The following is a 26,581-nucleotide window of genomic DNA, read 5'->3' on the forward strand; positions in this document are numbered from 1 at the left end:
GCTTATGTACCTCTCCCTTACTTGATCCTCCCTTTCAGCCAGGGTGACTTACAAGGAACTGTTCTGCAGTCCTGAGATGCTGCTTTCCACACCTGACTTAACCTTCAATCGATGGAGGTGCTGAAAAGGAAGGGACAACCAGAAGCTCCCCATTTGCTTCATTCTGATAATTCTAAAGATCGCAATCAGTAGGGATCTTTTTTTATCATAGGGCTATGCTGTTTTACTAGAGAGACAAGGCTTTTGATTGCAGAACAAAGCAGAGAATTAACATAATTATCCTTGTGGATTTAGTCCAAGGTTGGTTTGGAGCCCAAATTACCCTGGGACCCTCAAATGCCCTGCTTTGTTTGCTAAGCGTCAGGAGGGCAGGGCCCAGTCCAGTGTTGTTCCTGAGTCTCTAAGCTACACCTAGATAGCCTGTGCTGGGCCGTTGTGTATAACTCTTGCAATGGATGCAATGGTTTATGGTGCTCATAGGGTGTCCCTGTGAGGATACTAAAGCATACATAGGTTCTGTATTAGAGTTGGGGAAAGGGACACGCAAAAAGTACATGGCATCAGGCTGGCACTACTTCTTGGTCAAATAGTGGGGCTTGCTTGAGGCCCTGCTTCTAGTTATGGAAAGACAGGACTAGGCTCTCTTTTAACAGTTGTGTTTCTTTTGCACCAAGGTACTTTTTTGAGCGTTCTGTCTGGGTCAGTAGATGTTACGGATGGGAGAATTGAGAAAAACGATCTTCTTGAAAAAGGTTGGTTTGGCATTTAACAAAAGTGTTGTATTATATTGAAAAGAACTGTTGATGTGGAGGCAGGACTACTAGGATTCCTGGCTCTAAAACTCACTAGCTCTGTGACCTTGAGCAAGCTGCTCATAGATGCTTAAGACACTCAGTTTCCTCAATAACAAAACCAAGATTTGTAGTGAAAAACAAATAGAATAACACAAATGAAAGGGCATGATAGACACTTTGATGCTGTACAAAGGTAAGGTATTCTTATTATGGCAATGTTATAGTGCTAGCCTCTAATAAAATAATCAGTGGTATCTACATGCTTTAATGGTTTCCACAGCTCTCCTCCCCATGCTGATCCTTGGTTTCCCATCATCTCCGGTAGGGCAGGAAGTCTGGCCCCCAACAGGAAAGGGCTCAAAACTCTAGTTTCACCCAGGAAACAACCATCTTGCCCCAACCTTCATTTTGCCAGATAAATGATGCAGCCAAATAGTAAGCAGACTAGTGCAAATTGATGTGTCCAAAATCCATTTCTGCCTGAAAATGGGGAGCAGAGTAACCTTGAGGTCCCAGGGCCTTAAGATCAGTGGCAATTTAGTAATTACCAGAATAATTAAAATCAGTGAAAACAGTCAACTTAAAGCACGGTCTGCAATATCACGACACATGGAGGTGATTTCCCTGTTAAGTAATGCAGATTGAGTTCCTATGTTGATTAACTTAGATATTCTGGATCTTCATTTTTGCCTGGTGCAAAATACTTTTTAAATAGGTGTGTGTATTGGAGGACAGGTGTGGCTAAGTAAAACAACTAGTGAAGAGATTCCCAAAGCAAAATATGATGGCCCTATTTTGTCTACATTGCTGGCAATTAGTGTTGAGGTGGGTGAGGACAGGCGATAGGGTAACAGAACACTAGATCTTAGACAATAGAAAAGCCATCATAGCTTTAGTCAGCTCCTCGTATACTCATATACATCTTTTAGACCAGGTGAGGGAACATAGCAGGCAAGTCTCAACTGCCATCTGTGAAGTCTTTACAAAGGGGAAACAAAACAAAACAAACAAACAAAAAAAAAAACCAAGAAAACATCCCCTAGCTTAGAATTAGAACCTCTAGGCCTAGAGGGTGGGAGTGGGGGTGGGGTGGAGGGTAAGGAGAAGAGAAAAATATTAGTCTTGCAGGGTTTCTTTCTAGTTCAGATGACCCTCCGGCTTCCTGAGCATAGATAAATATATAGTAAATAATATCACTGTATCTGGACACAAAGATTACTTTTCCATATTCTTGTTATTTATTTCATAGTCTTCTCGGAATCCTCCAGGGGTTGCTAGACGTGTCCCCTGATACCCTCTGGGTTGAGACAATACCTTCTAAGTCCTCACCGCCAAATCAGGGTTGGAGGTGCTAAGAAAAAGCCAAAGACTGAAAGCAAGCCAGCCAGCAGCTTCATCTCCTTCGCAAAGCCTCTCTCCCTGGAGTTAATGTAAAGTCATCAAGAGTTCGAACGTGGACCACAAGCTTCTAAGCCCTTCAAGTTCCAGGGATGGCCTGCGATACAAACACAGGAAGGATTTATTCCCTTGGCCAGGCGGGCAGTCCTTAGGGTAAAGGCGAAGGGTCAGGGGGCTCAGATTGGTGTCTGGAGAGCCCAGCGGAAAAGCAAGCAGACACCAAGCCCTTGGTCCTCTTCTAGCCAGCTTTTCCTCTGCAAGCTTCTCTCTTTATAGCCCTTTCGTTCCCCCTCCTTCCTCCCTCGGGTCTCCCCGCCAACCCAGATGCTTCCACACCCAAGCAAGGGATGTCCACTGAGGGTGACCCGAGGTTTTTGCAGCCAGGGAGGTTGCCACGAAGAGTGGGCCGAGCGGGAGTCGCGAGACAGGCGACGAGACCAGGCATTTTCCTTTCCCTAGCACCTGTCCCACTTCGGCGCCCGGGCTGGGGCTTCGCCTGAGCGCGGCCTCAGTTCTCGAGCGCCAGAACCACGCACGGAGGTCGCCAAGGGTGGGGGGGGGCTGAGGAAGGGCGGGGTGTCTGGCGGGGGCGTTCCCCTCAGGCAAGACCCCCTCCCTCCTGCATAGACCGAGTCCAAAACCGGGAGAGCGTGTTACATACAAAACCAGAGCGAAAACGATCGCTCTCCGACCCCGATCGGCGTTGCGGCACCCCCCCTCCCTTCCTGGAGCGGAGGGCTGGCTGGGGAAGGTGGCTCAGTTCTTCCCCCGTGGCTAGTGCGGGGTCTGCGGCTGCCCGGCGAGGTTCCGGCTTCCCCGGGGCTGGTAGGGGGGAGCCCCGAGAACTGCAGGCCCGCCCCCTTCTTCCTCCTCCTTCCCCTCCTCCCCCACGTGTCCTCCCGGAGCCCAGCGGCCTGATCCCAGCACCCCCCTCCCCGCCACCTCCCTCCGACTCCCGCTTTGCCCGCTTCCCGGGCGGTGTAGAGAGGAGCAAAGTTGCGACAGCAGCCAGGGGGCTCTGCCCAGGTGAAGGGGGCGCTGTGACGGGGGCGGGAACGGCGTGGCCCTGAGGCGGGGGCGGAGGGGGGGAGGATAAAGAAACTTGCTTTCCGCAGCCCCCACCCTGAGCGGGTTCGGATCTTGCATGAACCGAGCCCTCGTGGAGACGCTGCAACGCCGCCAGGACCGAGGCCGGCACCCCGACCCGGACCGAGACCCGGACCGCGCGCTTGGGCGGGCTAGCGAGGGCACGCAGGCCGGCACCCAGGCAAGGGCGGGGTGGCTGACCGTACACCGGACCGAGCCACGGACTCCGGTGGCGTGGGCGCGGGCCGAACCCGGACCGGGCCGAGTTGGGTGGCGAAGTAGGACGTGGATTCGGGGGGCGGGGCGCAGCGGGAGGGGGGGAAGCAGGCCTGGCCTGACTGGCCTGGGCGTGGGGGCGGGGGGCGAGTTCGGGGCACTTGCTGGGCTCCGGACCGAGCGCTAGGGCGGGGCGGCGCTAGGGGCTGGGCCCGACCGGCGAGGAGAGGGCGAGGGGAGGGAGAGCAGGGGGTGGAGTAGGGGCGTGGAGTTGCGAGCGGGGTCTGGCCTCTGCCGGGGGCGAAGGTAGATCTGCGGGGCCGAGAGCGGAGGGAGGGAGGCCCGAGGCAGCGCGGCGGCGGCGGCGAAGGCCAGCTTCCGCGGAGTTTGTGCCCGGCTTCCCGGCTGGGCTCCGGTCGCCTTATGCGCACAAATGGGGCTAGGGGACTGACTGGTAAGCAACTCCCAGTGTTAGACGGTGTTCCGCGGCGATTCCCGGAAAACCGAGGAAAGACGCCCTCTGCAATATGCCGCACCCCCCCCCACCCACCTCTTAGCATCTGGAGTATGCTCTTTGGGGGCCGCGGACCCTCCCCACCACAATGCTTTGACTCTTTGAGCACCCCTTCCTTCTCCCCCTCATCCTTGGCCATCTGGATCTCCGATGGGCATGCCTCGGAGGGCTGGAAGGTGCACTTTTCCCTCTCTTGGGGACAGCCTAGTTTATATCATATTCGAGTGAGGTAACGTCGCTTGGCGTCGTGTGGACATTGGGGTTTAGATAATTTAACCCTCCCTTCCAGGCTCTTTGATGGCTTTTAAGGAAAAGGACGGATCCCTGGACTTTCACGACTAGAATGGGGTTTTGAGGACTGGGATTTACTCTCAGCTCACTTGCACCACCAACCTCTTTACTATGAACCCTTTCTGTGGGCACGCGAAGGTGGAGGGTGGGATACGAGAGCATGAATGTGCTTCTGTATCTTTCTACAGGGTCGGCGTGGCGAAGGACAGCTAGTGGCAGAGGAGAAGTAGACACCAGTTCAACTCCGGTCACCTCCACTATTACTTCGGTGAGGGGGACAACGCTAAGGGGATGCTGGTGGGTTGGGGCCCAGTATAAGAAGGGGTGAGTATTAGCTTCCCCCCAGGGATTCTTCCCAGGTGGGGGAGAGAAAGGCGAGCCCCAGCTTCGGGGAAGGACATGGAGGGTGGCGGCGACAGGGGGGGGGTGCGGGAAGAATGGAAGAGTCACACCCTGCTTGCAAGGGGAGCCTCCCTCAGGCTCCTGGGTAAAGGGGACCGAATCCGTGTGCTCTGTGGTACCGGGGCAGGGGAGGTCTGGGGATGGTTCAAAGAGTGATTTGCACACTGGTTCTGTCACTAGTGGCCTGAGGAAGTCAGGTCGGGGCATAAGGTGGAGAACTTGGGAGGAAGGCAGACAACCAATCCTCTAGCCTCAGTGCCCTGATCATCTCCCTTCCTCAACCTCCCTCTTGAGGGGCGTCGGGGTGGGGGCGTGGAGCTCTTGGAGCCCCGCGCATTGAGTGCCCCTGCCTTTCTTGGGAGTCTATCTTTTTGCCCAGCTTGTTACAGCTACCACTGCCTCCCTCTCCGGAATCCGCTGGGTTCTCTCAGCGATCCCCTCCTCCTCCTCCTCTCCCCTCCCCTCCCAGTGTCACCGGGGCTGCTTGGCTCTGCCCCCTTCGCCGCCGCTCGCTCCTAGCTTTAGTCCCTCCCTCTCATGCTTGCTCCCTCCCTTCGCCTCCTCCTCCCCATCCCCCCCCCCGTCCAGGCAGCATTCTGGGAGTTGTAGTATCTTGCAGCGCTGGCTGGCGCCGCCCGCGAACAAGGCCGGACTCCACTTCCCGTCGAGCTCTGCGCCCGGCACCCACTCCACCAGGCTTCGCTCACACACACAGACACACACACACCGCTCTCCCCCTCACTCTTTCGCTCGCCGCGGCGCTGCCAGTGTGTGGCTCTGTCTCTCCTCGGCTTTGCTGAGCCCTCCCTTCTTCCTCTCAGTTCCTAGAGTCCGACCGCCGCCGCCGTGAGAGGAGAAGGAGGTCGGTGGCGATAAGGGGCGGAGGGGGGCGTCGGATCCCAGCAGTGTTAGGCGGGTGGTGGTTGAAAGAGGGTGATTGGGAGCTCGGGTGGCGGCCTGAGCCTCCCTGCGGAGCCGACCCGGGAACAGGTGCGTCTTTTCTCTCTCTCCCCCAATCCCTCCACCCCCTTTGACTCCCCGGCTTTTTCATATTCCCCCACCCGCTCCTTTCTATCCTGAGCCTTTCCCCAACCCTGTCCGTTCCTCTCTCCCCAGCCTCTCAGCTTGCCCCCCGGGGGCGCCGTCCTCTCGGTGTCCCCGGACGTGGAGCTCCCAGGAGCTCTCTCTGTCCTCGCCCCTCCCTTCGGGACAGCTCCCCTCCACTTCCCACCTTCTTACCCCATCCTTGCCCTGCCCTATCCCCTTCTCGACCTCCTTCTGTTTTAGCCAGGTGAGACTTGTTCACCACGATCCAAGAGAGTCTTCCTCTTGGCTGGGCGGGGGTCTCCATGGAAACGGGGGTCGGTAGATACTGGAGGGGGGAACCAGAGGAATTACCCCACTCCACAGAAAGGGAGGTGGAGGCTAAGGTCTCGGAACTACCTGGCCCAAAACCCTGATCCAAGGATCCGACGATCCGAAGGGAACCTGGCCAACAGGGCAGGGCGAGAAAGGGCTTGTTATTTTTTTTTTTTTTTGGGGGGGGGAGATGTCCGTGATGAAGTCTTGAAGAGACCGGGAGAAAATGCTCTCTCCAACCTCACAGATGGAGGTGCGACGGGTGCTCTCAGGGTTGCTTTCTCCCCTGTTCTGGGGTGCAGGAACCATAGGGTAAGGGGTACCCCTAGGTGGCGGCGGGGCCTGGGTTCGGGAGTGGGAGTGCTGTGATGGGGGCAGGGGCAATTATCCGAGTCCCTGGAAAAAAGGCGGGGGATGACTTCGGAGCGCCCAGGCTCCGCTGCCCTCGCTCTAGGGGCGGGGGCTACCGGGCCAGGCGAGGCGGGGAGGGTGCTCAAATTGAAGGAGGATGAGATGGGGGCAATTCATACTGGCCCCGGCAAGCCTGGTGGGAGACCCGGCTTGCAAGCCCTCAACCCGCTTCGCGCCAGGCCTGGAGGCAAGGGGTCTTGAGGAAAGCCGAGGGCTGGAAAGGATCGGGAGGCTCCGGTTACGGGGCCGGATTTCGGGATCAGGGGCAATCCCCTGGCCCTTGGAGGAGGAGGGAGAGGGATGGCCGCGAACCCCAGGGTTCCCCCACCCTGGCTCCTAAGGGGCGTGAGGAAGGGACAGCAGGCCCAGCGGAGCTGGATTCGAGCAGATCGTGGCCGGGGAATGGGGGGGCTTAGTGGTGGTCTTCGGGGGGAGTAGTCCGGCGGCGGGGCGGGCGGGCGGGGCGTGGGGCTCCGGCGGGCGGCGGGGCGGGGCCGGGGCGGCGCTGCTGCCGCCGCCGCTGCCGCCGCCGCCGCCGCTGCTCCTGCTGGGGCCGCCGCCGCCGTTGCCGCCGCCGCCGCCGCTTCTGGGCGGGGAACCGAGGCCAAAGAGAGTCCCGTGCCGGGGCAGAGGGCGCAGGCGGCGCGCGGTGGGGAGGGGGTCTTTCCGCGGGCGGGGGCAGGCTGGGGGTGGAGTCCCCGACGGGGGGCGGTACGAGCCAGGACGACGACGACGAGGAGCCCCGGGGGCCCGGTGCGTGGAGGACGAGGTGCTGGGAGAAGGAAGGGGGGGGGGTCCCGCGACGGGCCTCGTGGGCTCGGCTCCGGGAGGTTCGGTTTCGGAACGGAGCCCTGCGGGGACGCCCGGAGGCCAGAAAGGGATTGAGAGGTGAACTGGACGGTGGAGGGGGGCCCTTCTCGCTGGGGTCCCGCGGAGAGGAAGGCTGGGCCAGAGGGACGTCCGGGCAAGGCTGGGAGGAGCCGGCTGCACCAAGGCTGGGGTTTTCGTGTTATGGAGGTGCAGGAGATTGTTGTATCGAAAGATGTGGTCGAAGGGAAAGGCGGGAGTGAAGCACGCTGCAAACGCAGGAGGCCCAACACCAAAGGCCGGTGGGGGTGCCCTTCTGTTCCACTGAGGCTCCCCGCGCCTCTCTGTAGCAGAAGCACTGGTTTTGTTGCATTGTTTTGAAAATTTCAAGGTTGCCTGATCAAACTGTCGACGTGGTGATACTTTTTCATTCTTGCTGTTTTCTAGAGTAGACGGTGAGGACAGCCTTCACTTGGTGAGCATTCTTCTAGCCCAGCGTTTTTGGGGCTCTTTGCATGAGTGTGGGAAGGGGGCATGCAAAGCAAGCCACAGATGAATACTTTCAAGGCGATTTGGAGGTCGTCCCCATGACACAGGGGTAGAGTCCAGTTGCAGATAGCTTTGAGCAGACTTCTGCAGGGGTACACTTGAAGACTTCAAGGATTAGTTCCGTGCTTCTTCCAACTTAGAAGGCTGTTTCTTAGAATCACACCGCAGGGACATTTCATGGGGGAATGAAATGGGTCATGAATTTGGAGTTGGGAGTTGATTAGGTTCATAATAAAATTCTAAGGGTGGAAGGGGTTTATTTTTTAGTGGCCATCTTGTGCTCTTCTGTGTAGTATGTCCTGCCCTTGAATGTTGGGATTGAGGGTCCTTTCTTATTGGGGACACTGTAGGTGGTGTAGCTAAGGATGTTTTGGCAGAGTTTTAGGGTACTTGAATTGAACATGATGTCACCATGTGGTACTGAAGATGACAGTCTGTAGGAAAGAAACTTACAAGATTCCACTGGGGATTAAACGAGATAATCCCATTCCAAGAATCACCCAGAGGCTCCAAAGGGAAGTGAAAGGCTGAGAATGAATCTGTAAAACTTTGACGGAGAAGTAAAGGTAGCAAGAGAGGCTGGGGGAGCAACAAGGGACTTAGTCAAGTTAAAAGAATCTAAAGTTCCATGATATACCTGAGGACTGACATGGCCATGTTGAATAGGACAGGATACTGGTAGCAAGTACTTTTTGCCCCCCCCCCCCAACCAGGACACTTGTCTTGAGGTAGATCTGAGAGATGAGAGCCACAGGTCTTGGCACAGAGGCTTACCGAAACTGACTTTCTTAAAATGGATTTTTCACATACACTTAAGCACCGGAATTAATGAAAAGAGAGGCACTGGGGGGAGGGACAAAATATAGCCACATATGGGTATGGGCTAATCAAGGAAAAGTCACTCTAAAACTGACTTTTAAAAGTCTGTCTCTTGCTGGGTGGTGGAGGAAAACACCTTTAATCCCAGTACTCAAGGGGCAGGGGCAGAGGCAGATTAAAGTTGGAGTTGGAGGCCAGCCTGGTCTACAGAGTGAGTTCCAGGACAGCCAGAGCTGTTAAGCAGAGAAACTGTGTGTGTGTGGTGGGGGGGGGGGGAGTCTGACTCTCTTACCAGCTTTGCCAGGAGTATGTAAGTTTCTTTTTGTTCTGCCTCTGAGATGAAGAGAATTAGATACCTACTTGATACAGGGAAGGGAAGGATGCAAAACACTGGATTAAGTAGACAAGTTCTCTGAAACAGCAATAAGGAAGGGATGGTTAATTGTTGGAATAGGGCAAAGGAAAGCTAAGTGAGTCCTAGCTAGCTTGGCTGTTGGAGTCTGTATTGTTCAAAGTTGAGGGAAGTTCTAGAAGAAATGGGGGCTGTACCAAGGGCACTCATGGATCTGGCTTGCTGTTTTGATTTTCCAGGGAAGGTGGGGGGCCTCACTGACTTAGAGGCTCTTGGTAAGCAAAGGAGGGCTTCTCTGGGAGTGTGTACCTGTGTCTTATTTGTGATCCCATTCACTACATGGGCAAGTGAATGCTTGGTAAAGGTGGCAGAGGACCTCAAGGCATGATCAGTTCATACTGTGAGCTGTTGGGAAGAGCTTTGCTGAGAGAAACAGAATCATAGAGAGGAAGAGTTTTGCCTCTAGAAAGAAGGAAGGCAAAACAACTCAGGAGAGTCTGTAGGTCAGTGAAGGGGAAAAGGGAGGTGACCATCTCTGTTCCCATGTCAGGTCTAACTAAGGAGAAAGCAGCACCTTGAAATCTCCAGTGTAATGTTTTCTAAAGAAAGTTCGAAGAACCCTTAGGGCTCTTTACACTTTAGTGCTAGAATTGCTGGAGCAAGAAAGATCTTGGATAAAAATAGAGCTAGGGAGAAAGTGGATTTGGAGAGAAGTATAAATATATTTACTCACAAAGAAGTAAAGGTAGTATATATGTTAAAAAATTTAAATGCACAGTATGTGCTGGACATATAGAATGCTTGCCTAGCATGTGGGATGGCCTGCATTCAAACTTCAGTCTTGAAACAGAAAAGTACACAATGTGAAAGATAAGGAGAGTAATAAAGAGCCATAGGAAAGAAGCATTCAGATATTGTATGGAGCTGGTACTGAGGAGTGTAAAAATTCACTTTTAAGAGCCACTACTATGGGAGGACTCAGGAAACAGAGGCTTGGGATTGAGCTGAAGCATTTCTTAGGAAATCCAGACCAATAAGGATTCTGAATGGGGAAAGGAGTCTTAGTCTCAAATAGAATGGAGAATAGAAGACACTGGGAATGCACCACCTTTTCCAATCTGGAAGTGGGAGGGCTCCTAGATATAAGGAGGCAAATGATAGAAATCCCAGAGTGAAACAGGATGAAGAAGAGGGACCTGAGAGCTTTGGGCCAGAATTGGAGGGTGGTAAGGGCACCAAGAAAAGACTCTAATCAGAGTTTCGCTGGACATTTACACTGGTTTATGAATTCTAGTTGGAGCTGTCTGGGACTGGGATTGGGTTGGCTGTTAGATGCAAAAAGCTTTTTCCTAGGGCCAGCTAGCCTCTGAGAAACCATGGTGGAAATTCCATGTTGAGTTTGGGTGGGAATGACCACTAGAGAATGGAGAGATCAAGGCAAGTGAAACTTGTTACTTAATTAAACTGGGAGGGCAGGGGGAGGGGGTACGGGACTCTGATACTTAGGTGAAAGAAAGGGCAACACTTCCTCCTGAAGGTTTTTTTTTTAAAAGAAGGAAAGTAAATTTCTTAATGTTAGCATTGGAAATAAGTTTGAGTCTGTATCTGCTTCAATGTTTAGTGTCAGGACAGTTAAAGGGGGAGGAAATGAGTAATCTACCTTTCTGTCACTAGGGGATTCTAGGGCAATATTTTATATGATCTCTTATATGAGCCAGGCATTATTCATGCCACTTCGTAAAATGTAGGAAATCATCCTTGTTCTAAATCATATCCTTTCTTGCTATTCATAACTTTAGAAATGGTCTTTTATGTTGAAAATGTTCTTTAGTAAACTAAAGTTGTGTTCTGGTCAAGAGGAAAACGTAACTCCATTTCTTTCCCCATAAGCCTTTGTAGTTTTTTTTTTCCTTTCCCCCTCTTTTTTTTTTTTTTTTTTTTTTGTAAAGTGGTAGCAACTCCTCATAAAACATGTAAAAATTGATCTTTTTTTTTTGTTTGTGTTTTTTTTTTCCAGAGTAAGAGTAGATATGTTAAGGAACAGTGAAGAAAAAACTCCTGAGTGTGTGTTGGGGGTGGAGTGAGGGACTCCAAGGGCCACGGGAAGAATACCTTGGATCCTTTTTTTTTAAATGGGTTTTTGGCTTTGTGAGGCAGGGTTTGTGAAGATGAGGATGTTCTTGAACTCAAAGAGATCTGCCTGCCTGTGCCCTACCTCCCAAATGCTAAGATTGAAGGTGTGAGGCACTATGCCCCACCTCTTGTTTTTTTTTTTTTTTTTAATTTAAGTAAACTGCAGGCTGGATGTCAATGTTGTATTTTCTCTGGTAGATGAATTCTGATGAACTTGAAGTTGTGGCTTATTATTTGTAAAATGCAGTAATTTTTCGATTTCCCCAATAGAGTTAAATAAGGCAAAATGTGACCTCATTTGGAGTTGAAGAGTTTAACCTGGGCTAAATGTTTGGGAAGTAGTGAAATCTATGGGGCAGGAACTTTGTGTTTGAGGCTTCTTTACTATCTGCTAAGAAAACAAAATTTACTTACCTCATTACCAAGGTATGTCTAGAAATCTTAGTGTTGTTTTCATTTAAGGGTACAGTAGAATTTTGTTAATGAAGGGGTATGAGGGCAGCAAGAATATTTTCATTTTTCTGAGTTTTGTGAAATTTATAATACGACAAATATAATCCCAGGGAGAAGATGCACTGAATACTTGGATCTATGAGACGATTGAATATATTTTCTCATGAAGAGTCTTTACTCAGTTGAACTTGGCTCTACCATGTCCAGGTGAGCTTGCATCCTAATTAATCTATTGCTTCAAAGACAGACTTGTGATAGTGTCCTTGTTCTTCAACTTCCTAGTGATATGTCAAGAAACAAGTCACTAACTTTCTTGAGCCTCGGTGTTCTCATCTAGATAATGGAGATGATACTAACATCATAGAATGGTTAGAATATATATAACATAAAGTGTATGTAGTAAGTGCTAATATACTTAACGCATGGAATCTGTTTTTAAAACCAAAATTTCTTACTGTGTCTTATGACATTACTTAACATATACAGTGGGAGAATGAAAACAAAAATTAATTCTGCTACCCCCCTAGTATCAAAGCCCATTGTCCTTTTTCTCTACAATCCTCTTTAATTAGTATATATCCAGCATTAACTAATTGGTAAGAAGTAGTACCTTAACTCATTGCTTCATTTACCTCTGAGGTGAATGTGGTAGTTGCTTTAACAGCTGTACCATGACACTACTTACTATTTCAGGGGAGGAACTGAAGACTGTATATCCAGTTGAAACTTTAAGGGATCTTTTGGGCTACAGGTAACCTTTATTTTTTTTAAAGGCCTTGGGAGATGGACCAGTTGGTAAAGTGCTTGCTGCTCAAGTATGAGCACCCGAGTTCAATTCTTGGTGCCCATGTAACATCTGGGAATTGTGATGTGCCTATAACCCTAGGGCTGGAGAGGTAGAAACCATCAGATCTCTGGCTCTGCTACTGACTTCTAGGTTCAGAGAAAGACTGTCTCAAAAAGTAAGGTATTGAGCAATTGAAGTTGCTTGGCATTGACCTCTGGGCCTTAAACCTGTATGCATGTATGGTGAATGTATATGCACATGATACCACTTTTTATTTTTAGATCTATGTGTTTCCAAATAACCACTTGAAAATGTTTATTTTTTTAGAGATTTTTATTTTTATGTATGAGTGCTTGCCTGAATGTATGTGTGTGTACAGTGTGCATGCCTGGTGCCTGTAGTATCAGAAGAGAGTGTTGGAATCCTTGGAATTGGAGGTACAGATGGTTGTGAGATGTCATGTGGGTGCTGGGAACTGAAGCCAGGTCCTCTACAAGAGCAGAAAATTTTCTTAACATCTGGGCAACCTCTCTAAACTTTCATTTCATTTGAAATTTCTTTTTGTATATGTGTGTGTGTTGCCTGAATATTTGTCTGTGCTGCTTGCATGCCTGGTGTCCTGGAATTGGAGGTAAAGACAGTTGTGATCTGCCATATGGGTATCAATCCTGGGTCCTTTAGAAGAGCAGCCAGTGCTCTGAGCAACTGAACCATTTCTCTAGTCCCCTTTATTTTGTTTTATTTCTCTCTCTCTCTCTCTCTCTCTCTCTCTGTGTGTGTGTGTATGTGTGTGTTTTGTGGTGTGTGTGTGAGTGCAGGTGTCCATGGGGGCCAGATGTATCAAATTCCATGAAACTTCCTGCCGTCAGTTCTGGGAACTTAACTAGGGTCCTCTGCAAGAGCAATATATGCTTTTAACCACTTAGCCATGCCTCCAGCCCAAAGTCAAGGGCTTTTAGTGAAGGGCTATTGCGTTAATTTATGGCTAGTTAGGCTTTCTAGTTGTCTCTGGAAATTCTATGAAAGCTGATTGAACCTGGAGCTGATGTGCTTTTGTGATAAAGATGCTTATCACTGATTGAATGGGAGAGAATAATACTGAAGAAAGTTCTGGGTTCCCCAAAACAAACTTCTGGGTAAAGGAAAAACCGTACCCTTCAAAGTAGATCTCCTCTATGCAGCTGGAGTGGACTTTGGTGTCAACAATTGGGTCTCTGTTAGCTATGCCAATATAGGGAGAGACCAATGACAAGCCAATTGAAAACAGCAGATTGGCTGACAAATTAACAATTTCTGTTTGACTTAGAAAATGCATTGGTATTTTCTGCCTGTCCCCCTACCCCTGAGATTTACCTGCCTATTTTTATTCTGTTTAGGAAAATATTATGGTTGTTTGCTGAACGCACATCTACTGGTATTCCTGAGATAGTGGGGAGTTGATCTTATTATTTTCCTTGGCACAATTTTTAGTTTTGTGATTATCTGCATTATAGAGATAAAGCAGAAAGAAAGTTGATGAGAGCAAGGCAGTAAAAGTGCTTTCATCCCGTGTTGTTTTCTGGTGTGTGTGTGTGTGTGTGTGTGTGTGTGTGTGTGTGTGTGTGTACCTGTGTGTGCACACACCCCCACCCCACCCCACCCTGCCGTGCATAATAATTTGCAGTAATTGGCTCTCTCCTTCCACCATGTGGGTCCCAGGGATCAAATTCAGGTCATAAGGCTTGGTGGCAAGTACTTTAACCCATTGAGTCATCTCACTGGCCCTGTTTTGTTTTCTTTTTGAAACAAGGTCTTATTGTATTGTCCAGGCTAGTCTTGCACTTGCGGGTTCAAGTGATCTTTCTGCCTCAGTCTCCTAAATATTGGGGACTGCAGGCCAATATCATTGTTCCAGACTTAACTAGTATTTTATACCTGGGGTGCCTGGTTTGTTTTTCTCTAATAGTTTAGCAAGCTATTTATTGAGCCCATGTTGTGTGCCTTATATCATGCTAGATCCTACTAGGATAGGGCTAGTAAACCTATGGATGGGTAGTAGAGTGAATCGTTATCAAATTTGAAATTCACAAAAATAAAACATAGTTTCAAATGAATTATATACATGATCTATATGTAATCATCTCTGGTAAGAACAGAAAAAAATAACTTGATAACAGTTTCTCTTAATATGTATGAATATGCATGGTCTATGAGAGTTTTACAAAAGCAAAACTTGGATGAGGAGGACTCCCTTTTCCATGAAAAAGTTTATATCATAAATACACTATACTAAAATGGAGACACCAGAGGGCCACTGTCATATTTTATGACAGGAAGGATATAGAAGCATTGCAAAAGTAATTCAAGTCTTCATGTTGGGAGTGTGAAAGATACACTAAATGTTCCCAGGGTTCTGCTGAAGATCAAGATGGAGAGAAACCAACTCTTATTTTTGGATGAACAGAAATTAGAAGTCTCACACAATGTCCCTATTTGCATAGATGTCTTGGTGAAATGGCTTTGGTGTAAAAGGACTAATTTATTTCACAATGCTGACTTAAGTTTTTTTTTTAGCTATCTGTGACATGTAAAAGTTGTACAAAATCTTTTTAAAGATTAATTCTCTTCGTGTGTGTGTGTGTCTGTCTGTCTGTCTGTCTCTCTCCCTCTGTGCATGCGTGCATGCATGCTTGCATGTGTGTACAAGTGAGTGCAGTGCCTACAGAGGACAGAAGAGGGCATTGGACACCCTTGAGATGCAGTTACCAGGCAATTGTGAGCTACTTGACATAGGTACTCAGAAAGGAGCTCCAGTCCTCTGGAAGAACAGGAAGTGTTCTTAACTGCTAAGCCATTTTCTAACTCCAGGTGTACAAAATCGTATAGCTAGAGCCTGAGTTTAGTATAAAGCTATTAATACAATGATGTATTTTCCTTAGATAGAGTAAATCAGTTTCTTTACAGTAGGAAATGAAAATGAATGCTGTGAATAATAGGGAAAAATCAAGGCAGAGTGTAGATAAGCTAAAACAGTCTCATGCTATGAAAAGGTAAGTAAACCATTAAAACTTTTGTTTTCATCATTCTCAAAATATATTGCCTCTTATCCTTGTAAGTGCTTCTCTGCTATACTCAGTTCTTCATAGAGACCACTATATGGTATTTAACAGATATAGTAATAAGTGGACATAGTGGAATGGTCTTGAGATGGCTGAGAAAAGGGAGAGGGAACTGTTCTCTAAGGTCTATCTCAGTTTAGGCTGTGGGTCCTGTAATGCATCTGTTTAATTCTGCTGCTGTCTGATTGCATCCCTTTTACCCCATTTTTTGAGACAGGGTCTCAATATGTGTCACAGGCTGTCTCTGAACTAGCTATGTAGCCCAAGCTAGCCTGAAACTATAGATCCTCCTGCCTAACCTTCCTAAGTTGTAGGTTACTATCTACACACTTATGGCCTTGAATGGATTATAGATGTCCCTGAATATCAAGTCACCCCTAAAAGCATGGGATTCAGCACCTACACTAGTGAAGACATTGAAAGGGTATATGGGTATATATGTAATGCTCTTAGAATTCCATGTTAGTATTCTCAGGAGCCATGTAGAAAGTTGTAAGCCTTAGTCATCTAGTTACTGAGATGGCTATCCAGCCTTCCAAGGTGACTATTTTGGAGGTAACTGAATTCATCAAAATGAGTAAGCTCTCATGTGTTCAATAGATAGTTAACCTTCCTTTGTATCCAGCCTCATAAATGTTTATAGGCATTATTTTTAAACATGGTGGTACCCAAGGAGTCTGTGAAGGTATTCATACTAGAATCATATACAGTCAATTCCTTAGTCTTCTTGTTAAATACAAGAATTAACACATCTTGGAAGTGGATGTATATGCAATATTCCTTGTAAGTCTGATCTCTGGTGGTAGACACAAGTGGAAATATTCAGATAGGACATAAAAAACAAGGGAGTTAGCTGGGCGGTGATGGCGCACACCTTTATTCCCAGCACTTGGGAGGCAAAGGCAGGAGTTTGAGACCAGCCTGGTCTATAAGAGCTAGTTCCAAGACAGCCTCCAAAGCCACAGAGAAACCCTGTCTTGAAAAACAAAACAAAACAAACAAAACAAAAAACAAAACCACGGGAGCTAGAATGTGTTAACGATAGGTTAGTCAGACAAAATGAAGAGCATAAAAGGTCCCCATCCCCTGTTTAAATTACTGAGTCGATATTTTCTAGTTGAACTTTGTGTGTGAGTGGTCATGTATGGTGGTAGAAGGACCTGTTTTTTATGAAGGGAGCTACAGTAAAGCAATTGGGATATGTCTCCTCCACTGAAGTTTCAGGTACCGATAGCTGGTAAGTAGCTAGAAAAGGTGAACGGATAATACAGGGGTCAGAGAGCAGAATGTAAGAATGTCCTTCCATGGGAAGTCACTAAAACAGAACAGTTTAAATGGGAAAAACATCCTCATTGGTGTTAAAGTTTGAGGTATGTAATTAATGGGAAAACGTGTTAATGTGCTGTTCAATACACATGGAAGGTGGCAGAACAATGGTGCTACATTTCCCAAAGTGGGATAGTAAGGGTAGACTTTCCTTTGCTTCTTTGAAGATTTCTTCTTCCTTATGGGAGTGTTACCTACCCAAAGCTCTGCATTTCTATTGGAGCAGTAGGACCCAAAGTTGGTGTTCTTTCTTCATTAGTCACCACTGACCCAACCCTCCTCCTTAAATTGTCTATTAGCCATGCCTATAGTCTCAAGAACAGATTTAAGGCTAGACTTTGTGATGAATATTCAAGGCCAGAGTCAGCTACATGGTTAATTTGAGGCCATCCTGAGTAACATGAAAAACTCTGTCTCAGAACAAAACAAAAATTACTCCAAACCGATAGATAAACAAATACAAACCCAACATCTACGCTAGTATAAAATATTTGTCATAGTCTTGCATTGTTACCTCCTTTAATGTTCTTCTCTTCCTCATACGCAGTGATGACCATGCTTTTGCTTTTAATTGTGGTGAAATCTACTTGTTTTGGCATCTTTGTTTCAAAACAAAACTGTGCTCTTTTGTAAAATCTTTTTCATTTTAGAGCTGCCCCTGGTGCCCCCAACCATGGATTGGGCTATAACTTGTTATATATACCTTTCCTTCCCTGTTTCGGTAACATATTCTCTCTCACCTTTTCTAAGAAGCTGCAGTGCCTTCCCCACAGTATTTCAGTTTGGCCCATGATGGTGAACTATTTCAGGTTCCCCTACTGCACTTTTCCCGTTTGATTGCTGTATGCCATGGGCTTCTCTTTTATGCCTCCCATACCCGCTCTTATTTTCTAGCACATTTTCTTTTCTTTTGGAGCTGTTTCTTTTCTTTTTTTTTTTCCTTCAGATCTCTACATCATGATGTCCCTTCACCACCTATTCATCTTCAGCTTAGCTGCTATTTTCACCATTTTAAAGTTACTTCTCTCCCATTAGTCCATTCTCATCTTGGCTTCCCCTATTCTAGTGTGGCCACTATGCTGACTACACACCCTATGCAGCCTACTTATTAGATACATTTCCTAGGATCTCAGTCAGTCTATCTTTGTCTGTCTTCATAGGCCTCCCAAATGGCAAAGCTCTTTTTTTTTTTTTTCAGACATACTTGCTGTTTTCAGCTTGTGGAACATGTTCTTCTTTGTCCATATCATGAGTTAGATAAGACTTTTGAGTTACTTTGCTGAAAGTGAGGAAAGTGTACAGTGGTTCCATTCATTGCTTTCCAGGCAGTGACCAGTATGGGAATCGTGGGTCATGCAGGTATTCTTAACAATTGCATGGTTATGATACCCGGGAAAATCCTTTGAGGTATTTAATATCCTTATGCCTGTGATTCCTGGGCCATTTGGGATTACCAGCTTTCTTCCACGTTCCTTTTTGGAGCCTTCTATATTATGGTTCTTATGGGGGGAGGCAGAGAAAGAGAAGTGGGGGCAGACAATGAGAATGTCAATGTGGGTGCCTCGAGTGAAAACAAATTGGTGTGAAAGCATGTGTGCCATGTGTGTTTGTAAGGTTTTTTTCTTTTCACCTCCCTGTGTGCTTTATAATGAGTGATCATCAGTAACTTGATTGGACAGGATGTGACAAGACAAAATCCTAGACTTATTCAATCAGAATGTGTGGTGCTGAGACCCAAGATACTATTTGGAACCAGCGTCTCAGTGATCTTGGCTTGGGAAACACTGGTTTGCATTGACTGTCTGGTCTTGATCCTCCTTTGCCAGCAGAAGCCTTATTTTTTAGGCTTGAGACTACCATTGCCTTTCTCTCCTGCTGCATGAATCTTGACTTCTTATGTAGGCCACTTAGTTCAGTATCCTGCATGTGTGTCTGCTGTTTTCTACCCCTTGAGCACAGAGATTACTGTTAATTAGCAACAGTGGACTTCAGATGGTCAGGAGTCTGTTCTGATAAAATCATGAGGAAAGTTACTAGGCCAAGATTTAAGAGGGTGTTCAATCTTCAAGATTTCATGAAGGCTAGAGTTTGTACTACTCCTACAGAAAATCGAATTTGAATCCCAGCCCCCAAATGAGGTGGTCAACAACCACCTCTCTAACTCCAGCTCCAGGGATCCGACACGCACGCACGCGCGCACACACACACAGTATAAAAGTAAAATTTAAAAATGATTTCTGGAAAGTAGAGGCATCAGGTGTTAGGTTTGCTCTTTAGGTTGTCATACACTACATTGTGAACATGTTTGTTTTTATCTTTCATTGTGCTTTGCTTCTGCCTTTCCTTTTATGTTTTTTTTGTTAAGCCTAAAAACTCTTTATCTAAGGAGATGTTTGGTATGTTATTCTGTTTCCAAACATTGGGAATCCCACTTTGATTTCTGCCCTAGAGCTGCAAACAATTTTTGAAAAAAACAGAAATAATTCTGAGTGAAAATCATGTGCTCACTGAAGTACCTGCTGCTTACAGATACTTAGAGTAGCTATTAAAACTTTTACATAGGCAGATGGGGTCTTTGTTAAAAAACATTTCTAAAGTCAGCCTAATATTAGTCATGTTAAAAGATAACCTTCAAGCTGGGCAGTGGTGGCACACACATTTGATCCTAGCCCTCCTGGGGCAGAGGCAGAGGCAAGTGAATTTCTATGGGTTTGAGGCCAGCCTGGTCTACAGGGCTAGATCCAAGACTGTAAAACTCTGGAGCTGCACACCTCCCCCCAAAAAAGATAGCCTTCAGAGAAAGGTAAACCTTTATGACTCTAAACAGGTTGAAAAATGAACACATATGAAGGATTTTATCTTTCTTAATGAGAAAGCATGTCTAGCTATAGCTAGTGTAAAGAAAAAGTCAAAAGGGTGTATATGGAGTAAAGGAATAGGATGGTAAAACTGGTTTTTCCACAGTGAGAGAAAGGGGGAGGCAGGAGGTCAATTCCAACTTTCTGGGACCATGACAGAGTTTATATACTCATCAGCTACTTGGAGTTTAGAGGTACAAAACAGGACAAAGAATGAACTGAGGCAGGATCAAGCAGCCTTAAAAGGTATACTATAGATAATGTATGGAATTTTGGGGGATAGTAAGCAAGCATGGTAACCACTTTCATTTTGCTTTATTTTGTTTCTTGTGATTTCTCAGGGTCATTACTTCAGTTCTCATCTAGAATGCAGTCTCATATAACACGCTATCTGAGTCCTTACTATGTGTACAGTATTAGAGAGACGCTAAAGACAAAAATGGATTGTTATTCCTTAGCTCTAGTGTTTGTGGTGGAGCGACAGACATGCCGTGTCCCCAGCTAACTCATAGCAGAAGAGAATCAGTGACAGGAAAGAGGAAAGAAGAGAATGTTAGAGGAGAACCAGAAAGGGAGGGATTAACAGTTCTTGGGCTAAGGCTAGGGGAATGACACACTGGCATTTAAACTAGGCATTGAGGGATGATAGTAAGGGGAAGAAGGGGCATGGGGGGCATTTCAGAGTGGAGAAGCAGCAGAGTCCTGAAAACTGGATGCTCAGCAGCTGGGGTGACAAGGATGGCAGGCAAAGGGCAGGGTGTATCAGAAGAATATGCAGAGGAGTTTTGAGGCCAGGACTTGAGGGCCCCAAAGGCTGTCTTAAGAATTCTGGCTTGAGTGCTAGCTTGATTCTGATGGCTTTTGACGAGAGTAGGGAGGTTTGATGGAAGCAGCATTTCAGAAGATGAATTGATTGTGGAACCAATGATGGGAGGCCAAGAGAGCTGTTAGGGGCCAGTATAATACTCCTGGGGTGAGATAATGAAGGTCTGTACCAGGGCAGCAGCAAGAGGGGTGAGAGATGGAGGGAGATGGCTTTATCGAGACTTGACACCTGATTTCATTGGGGGTGATTGGGACATAAGTTGAAGACATTTCACATGAGAGGACAATAGTGCTAGTAACTCAGGAAGCATGCTGTGACTGGGTGGTGAATGGGCTGAGGAGTACATTTATGGGGACAGATAATGAGTCCAGTTTGAGATATGTTGGAATTGAGAGGCTTAGTGCACATCCAGTTAACAGCAAGTTGCTGGCATCTGGAATTCTGGTCTTTGCCTGTGGAAAGAGGTCAGAATTAGCGAGATAGATGGAGGAGTCACCAGTACATCTAGGGGTGAGTTGAGATTGTGGCTGCTGGGCGAGATGGAGGGCTAGGCTTTCATACACACCAAGGAGAAACACAGAAAGAGTCCCAGGATGTAGAACTTGTTAGAGGCAGAAAGATGAGAGGGAGACAGAAGCAGAGGCTTGGTGGGAAAGAATACAAAGGGGAAGCAAGAGGGGGAGGAAGGGAAGGAGAATTAGAGTGAAGAGGAAACAGGGAAATGCTGTGGATGAGATAAATTAAGGGAGAGTGAGAAGACAGGCAGGGAGGGAAATTAAAAAAGGCTGTGCTCAGAGTTGTCAGAAAAAAAGGAGGAGGCGCAAGACATCTGAAAGAACAATAGAGAAAAATGAGTGAAGAGAGAGCAAGGAGATGATAACAGATTGCAAGAAGGAGAAGAAAGAAGGAAGACATAATAAGAGAAGGAAGGAGTAAGGTGAAGGCTCATCTTCAATGAACACCCAGGTTTCTGGGGTGGATAACAGAAGGACCACATACAGAGAAGCCAGCTAGCATTGAGCCAGAAAAAGGCAGGGGTGGGGAAATACAACAAAAAGGGGTGAGGACAACAGAACCCCTTGGCTGGTGCAGAGATAGGATAAGATGAAGTCAGAGAACAATGAGTAGATACCTTTCTACTGTTCTTTCCTTTCCACCTTGTGTGAATCCAACCATGATAGACTCTTGGCTCTTCATTGGTCTGAGCAGGCAGCCTCCTCCTGCTTTGAGAACTTTGCTTTCTTCTTTCTGGAATGTTCTTCCCTCTAGGTGTCTACATTGCTCACTCCTTCATCCTTTTAGGTTGTTGAAATGTTTTTCCTTTTGGTGAGGCCTATGTTGATCACCCTGACATCCCGTACCCATACTCCTTCATCTGTGTTGTGTAGCTTGGGATGTACAATGACAGAACAATTTAATATGCTTATTGCCCTTGCCACCACCCCTCTAGAATGTAAGCACTCTACAGGTATGTGTTTTGTCAGGTTTTATTACTTGTTGAACCCCTACTACCTAGGACAAATGTTAGTTGAGTGAGTGAGTGAACTATGTTGAATATGAACAATTTGTAACTGTACATTACTGTGGCTTCTTTGGAGCACAGACAACAGCAGAAAATTCTGATCACCATAGGGCTCTCTTCAGTTGAACTTAGGTGAATTATGATTTTACTAATAGTTTAACAAAACAGGCTCACTGGATAAAGCTGTTTTCCTCGATGCCCCTTTTTCTGTCAAAGATGAAATGACTGCAGTAGTCGTCAGTAGCAAGAAGTAGTAGACTTTGGCTCGGGGAAGGGTTAATAAGCCACAGAGAGGCAGACAGACTAATAGGAAAGGACAAGGACACAAATGTGTAGTTCTTGATGGAGGCTTGTTTTGTTCATTTGTTTGTGGCCAGAGTAGGAGTATTGCACCTAATTTGGAGGGCGCTTTCTACACCTTACATACATGCATTGTGACCAACTTGGAAGCAGAGCAGAGTACTTTTGAAAGGCTTATAAAGAAAGTGTGTGCTTCCTCTGGAGAGCTTAAATTGGCTGTGTCACTCAGCTCCATCCCAGTCCATGGATTAAAGAGCAGCTGTGAAAAAGACCCCCAGTCGTCTTTCATTGCACTTGCTGCTCAGGATGCAGACTTCAGCTGGGGTTGCTTAGGCTAAATGTATGTAGAAAACACAATGTCCTTCAACTGAATGCAGTAGACTGAATTTCTTCAGATATTCAAGCGTATGTCTTTGAAGATAATTTAAAAAATCACTCAGGGTGACTGACAGTGTCCTCATCTACATCCTGAAATGTGGATTACTGGAGAGCTGGTGTGACCTTTTCCATATTTGAACCTTCATTTTCCATAGAAGGCTGGCTTGTAAGACTTAGCGCTTTAGCATTGTGATGCCATGATTATTACCTTAACTTAAATGTTTCAGTGTAAAAGGTGGTTAAAGTAGCCGTGCTTGCTCTCAGTTTTAGTTTTTTTGGTATTCTTTTTCCCCAGGGTGAGTGGGCACAGCAGACCCTATCTGGCAGTGAGTGGCTGTCATGATCTCTACAGCACCGCTCTACAGCGGCGTGCACAACTGGACCAGTTCTGACCCGATTCGCATGTGTGGCATCAACGAGGAGAGGTAAGTAAGTTTTCAAAGGTGGCATCCAGTAAGCTGTATCACAGGTTGGGGGTAGGACCTGGGGACAAGATTCTTGTTTGTTTCTAATTTTCCTCAATCATGGGAGTCACTTGCTGTGCCATACTGTCCCGGTTCCAGTGAAAATGAGGAGGCCGTCAGATGACCTTTGCCACCTAGTACTGTAAGGTTGAGGAGTAAAGAGAGCTCAGGTGCTTGCCATTTCTATTGCTTGTGTCAAAATTGCTTGCATCTATGTCTGTGTGAAGATGTTGGATTCCCTGAAACCAGAGTTACAGGGAGTTATGAGTTGCATTGTGGGTGCTGGGGATTGAACAAACCCCAGGTCCTCTGGAGGAACATGCAGCCAGTGGTCTTAACTGCTGAGCCATCTCTCTAGCTCCTCATCATGTAGCAGCTTTAAGGTGGGAACTGGTCATCAGAATTCTGGAGGCCAATACTTCCTGCCTCAAGAAGCTAGCAAAAATTTGTCAGGAAGACCTTATAAAATATCAAAGGAAGACATGGTTGCTAATCATAGGTTTAATATAAAATTCAGAGTTGATGAGGCCTGCCTGGTTTGTATATGTGTTTCAGTTTTCGAATATTTGGTTGACTGAGAGAGGCCGTTTTTGGTTTTTTTTGTTTGTTTGTTTTTTTGTTTTTGTTTTGTTTTGTTTTTAAAGACAGGGTTTCTCTGTGTAGCTTTGGAGCCTGTCCTGGAACTAGCTCTGTAGACCAGGCTATCTCGAACTCACAGAGATCCGTCCGAGTGTTGGGATTAAAGGCATGCATCACCAATGCCTGGCAAGAGAGGCCTTTTTAAAATTACGCATCATACCAAGAGTACACAATTGTCCTTCAGAGTTTATATTTTCCTTTTATAACCCCTGGCCAAATTGCTCTGTGTTGTGGTTATGAGACCTCCTCCAACTTCAAGGCATCGTTCTGCCATGCTTGCTGGTGTTTGAATCTATTGACTATTTAAATTCAAATATGCTAGAAGAATTACATTAGCACTTTCCTTCTAGTTTAAGATCTGGGGTCTTTAAAAAAGAAAAGAAAACAAAAAGAGCCTGGTTTAGGTATGTTTAGGGTTCACTGGGTAAAGTTGCTTGCTGCCAAGCCTAACAACCTAAGTTTGATCCCCACAACCTATTAGATACAAGGAGAAAATGAGTCTCACAAGTTGTCCTCTGATCCCCACATGTGGACACCATTGCCATGTAACACCCCAAATAAATAAATGGGTGTAAAGTAAATAGATTTGGAGTTCCTCAGGTAAATCTAAGAAACATTCATGTGTTGAGAGAGGTAATATTGATAATTTTGAAGGGAAAAAGAGCGGCTATCTTTGCTTTTGTATACGTTTTTGTGGCTTTAGGTATGGAATACTGGGACTCATGAATGCTAAGACTGTATCTTCCAGTGAGCTGCTCCCTCAGCTTCATGTTTGGCTTTTGCCATTTTTTGGGGGGGTGCTTTTTTGTTTTCAACACGAGGTTTCTTTGTGTAGCCCAGGCTGTCCTGGAGCTCACTCTGTAGACAAGGTTGGCCTAGAACTCACAGAGATCTGCCTGCCTCTGCCTCTTGAGTGCTGGGATTAAAGGCATGCTTTGTTTTTAATGATTTTTTTAATTTAGTTCATAACTAGAGAAGTATATACTCGGCCTGAGACTAAGGTAAGAGAATAGACCTAATAGACCTTTTTAGTTTCTTAATCCATTAATAGCTTAATGGTCCCTGTACTAAGGAATGCATTACAGATGGACTTAAAAAAGGAATTTAATTTTAGAATATAAAAGCCAAAACCAATGAAAAGAAGATGAAATTCTTCTGGGAGACAGCAGAAAGAAAGAGGATTTCCCTTTGTGTGTGAGATCTGTTCTCAGATGATTTTAAGAGCAAGGTGGTAGCCGTGATTTGTCAGTTTGCACTGGTAGGCCATGTTCTAGTTAGAAGTAGTTGAGGCTGATTTAGAGCTGTGAACCTGCTCCTTCAAGTGGCTAGTGTACAAGGTGGATGTGGTTACTCACATCTATAATCTCAACACTCAAGAGGCTAAGGCAGGAGGACTGGGGATTTGAGACCAGCCTGGGCTACCTACTAAGTTTTATGCTAGCCTTGCCTATATAAATGAGACTCTGTCTCAATAAAACAGAGCATTTTGTATGCTAACCTGAGAAATTAAAAAAAAAAAATAGTGGACAAGTTACCTTGGTTCACTGTCTTTGCTATATTCCTTCCAAGAAGGGAGTTAGAAGTAGATGGGAAATATGTTTTTCTCTTTTTACACACCTTCCTTGGGATGCTATATTAGCAAATGTCCCCAGTGGTTAAGATGACCTTTTAAGTATTGTCTTTTGATCTCATCTACCCTTTGTCACCTTCTTACCACAGTCTAGACCATGTTACAGATGATTTCCAAAATACAGTCTTACCCTATGTGCTTGCTTGCTTTTTGAGACAAAGTCTCTTTCTCTCTGTTGGCCAGGCTGACCTAGAGCTTACTATTATAGCCTAGGCAGACCTCTAACTTGTAGCAGTCCTGTTGTTTCAACCCAACTGCTACAATGTCATGTGTGAGCTACCATGCCTGGACATAGATAGATAGGTAGGTAGGTAGGTAGGTAGGTAGGTAGGTAGGTAGGTAGATAGGTAGATACATGCATGCATGCATGCATACGTAATACATAATACATACTCAATCACATATATGTTTTCTCTCTATAATGTATATATATATATATATATATATATATATATATATATATATATATTTGTATGTGTATGGGTATTTTGTCTGTGTGTATGTCTATGCAGCATGTGTATGCCTCGTACCCAAAGAGGGCATCAGATCCCCTGGAAATGGACTTGCAAATGGTTGTGAGCTGCTGTGAGTGTTGGGTTCTTTGAAGAGTAGCAAGTTCTCTTAGCTGATGAGCAATCTTTCTAGCCTATTCCCCCTCCCCAGTTTTGGAAACAGGGTCTTTGTAGCATGGGAAGAAAGTGTTCCTGCTTTAGCCTTCAAAATACTAGGATTACAGGCATGTGCCACCAAACCCAGGTTTACTCTATATAAAAACCATCTTCCCCTATCCTTTCCAACTTGTAGACCTTACAAATTTGAGGTATAAAGCTGTATTTGGGGAAACTTAAAGTTATATTGTAGAAGTCTACCCAGCTTCATCAGATATGTTTGAGGAGTACAGAATAGAAGGCATTGCCTTTTTGACTGTTCCAGGTGGTTGGTCAGCATTAGTCAAAACCTCCAGCTAAATTGGCTTGCTTGCTTCTAGCATTTAATTAAGTATTTATTCAATACAAGAGCAGACTGGTAGTACATCTTAGTACATTGCTGGTGAGTGCTATGGAGTGGTGTGAACAGATCTTACAGAGTCTAGATGCAAGAATCATGCCTCTTCATAGGAATATCAGAGAACTGTGCCATCTGAGCCCAGGCTAGAGAGATGATTAGGA

General features: G+C 46.1%; 2 protein-coding genes across 2 annotated transcripts in view; one reads left to right on the forward strand and one right to left on the reverse strand.

The window, feature by feature from the left end:
• Nucleotides 1-3,677: 3,677 nt before the first annotated feature.
• Nucleotides 3,678-17,352, reverse strand: LOC127217483 (basic proline-rich protein-like). Its single transcript, XM_051178483.1, has 5 exons — nucleotides 17,310-17,352; nucleotides 6,996-7,455; nucleotides 6,591-6,807; nucleotides 6,301-6,423; nucleotides 3,678-3,914 (listed from the first exon to the last, which is right to left on the reverse strand). The coding sequence occupies exons 1-5, from the start codon at nucleotides 17,350-17,352 to the stop codon at nucleotides 3,678-3,680; spliced, it is 1,080 nt and encodes a 359-aa protein (XP_051034440.1).
• Bcorl1 (BCL6 corepressor like 1) overlaps nucleotides 3,823-26,581 on the forward strand; it is a gene marked incomplete at its 3' end in the record, with an annotated part of 50,941 nt that continues 28,182 nt past the window's right edge. Inside the window, exons 1-4 of the mRNA XM_051178484.1 lie at nucleotides 3,823-3,948; nucleotides 4,488-4,567; nucleotides 11,695-11,791; nucleotides 22,975-23,104. Coding sequence (XP_051034441.1) covers nucleotides 23,019-23,104 — 86 coding nt within the window. The remainder of the gene's footprint in view (nucleotides 3,949-4,487; nucleotides 4,568-11,694; nucleotides 11,792-22,974; nucleotides 23,105-26,581) is intronic.

The sequence above is a fragment of the Phodopus roborovskii genome, unplaced genomic scaffold (genome assembly GCF_943737965.1).
Source record: "Phodopus roborovskii unplaced genomic scaffold, PHOROB, whole genome shotgun sequence".
In the NCBI taxonomy this organism is placed as follows: Eukaryota; Metazoa; Chordata; class Mammalia; order Rodentia; family Cricetidae; genus Phodopus; species Phodopus roborovskii.

Bases quoted from the DNA above. Each gene is read 5' to 3' on its own strand.
- LOC127217483 (XM_051178483.1), bottom strand. From the start codon at position 17,352: ATGGTCATCACTGCGTATGAGGAAGAGAAGAACATTAAAGGAG. The intron at 6,808-6,995 runs GCAGCGGCGGCG...CACGCCCCTTAG, and splicing joins GAGCAGCGGCGGCGGCGGCG to GAGCCAGGGTGGGGGAACCC. The intron at 6,424-6,590 runs GTATGAATTGCC...CCCCCATCACAG, and splicing joins CACCAGGCTTGCCGGGGCCA to CACTCCCACTCCCGAACCCA.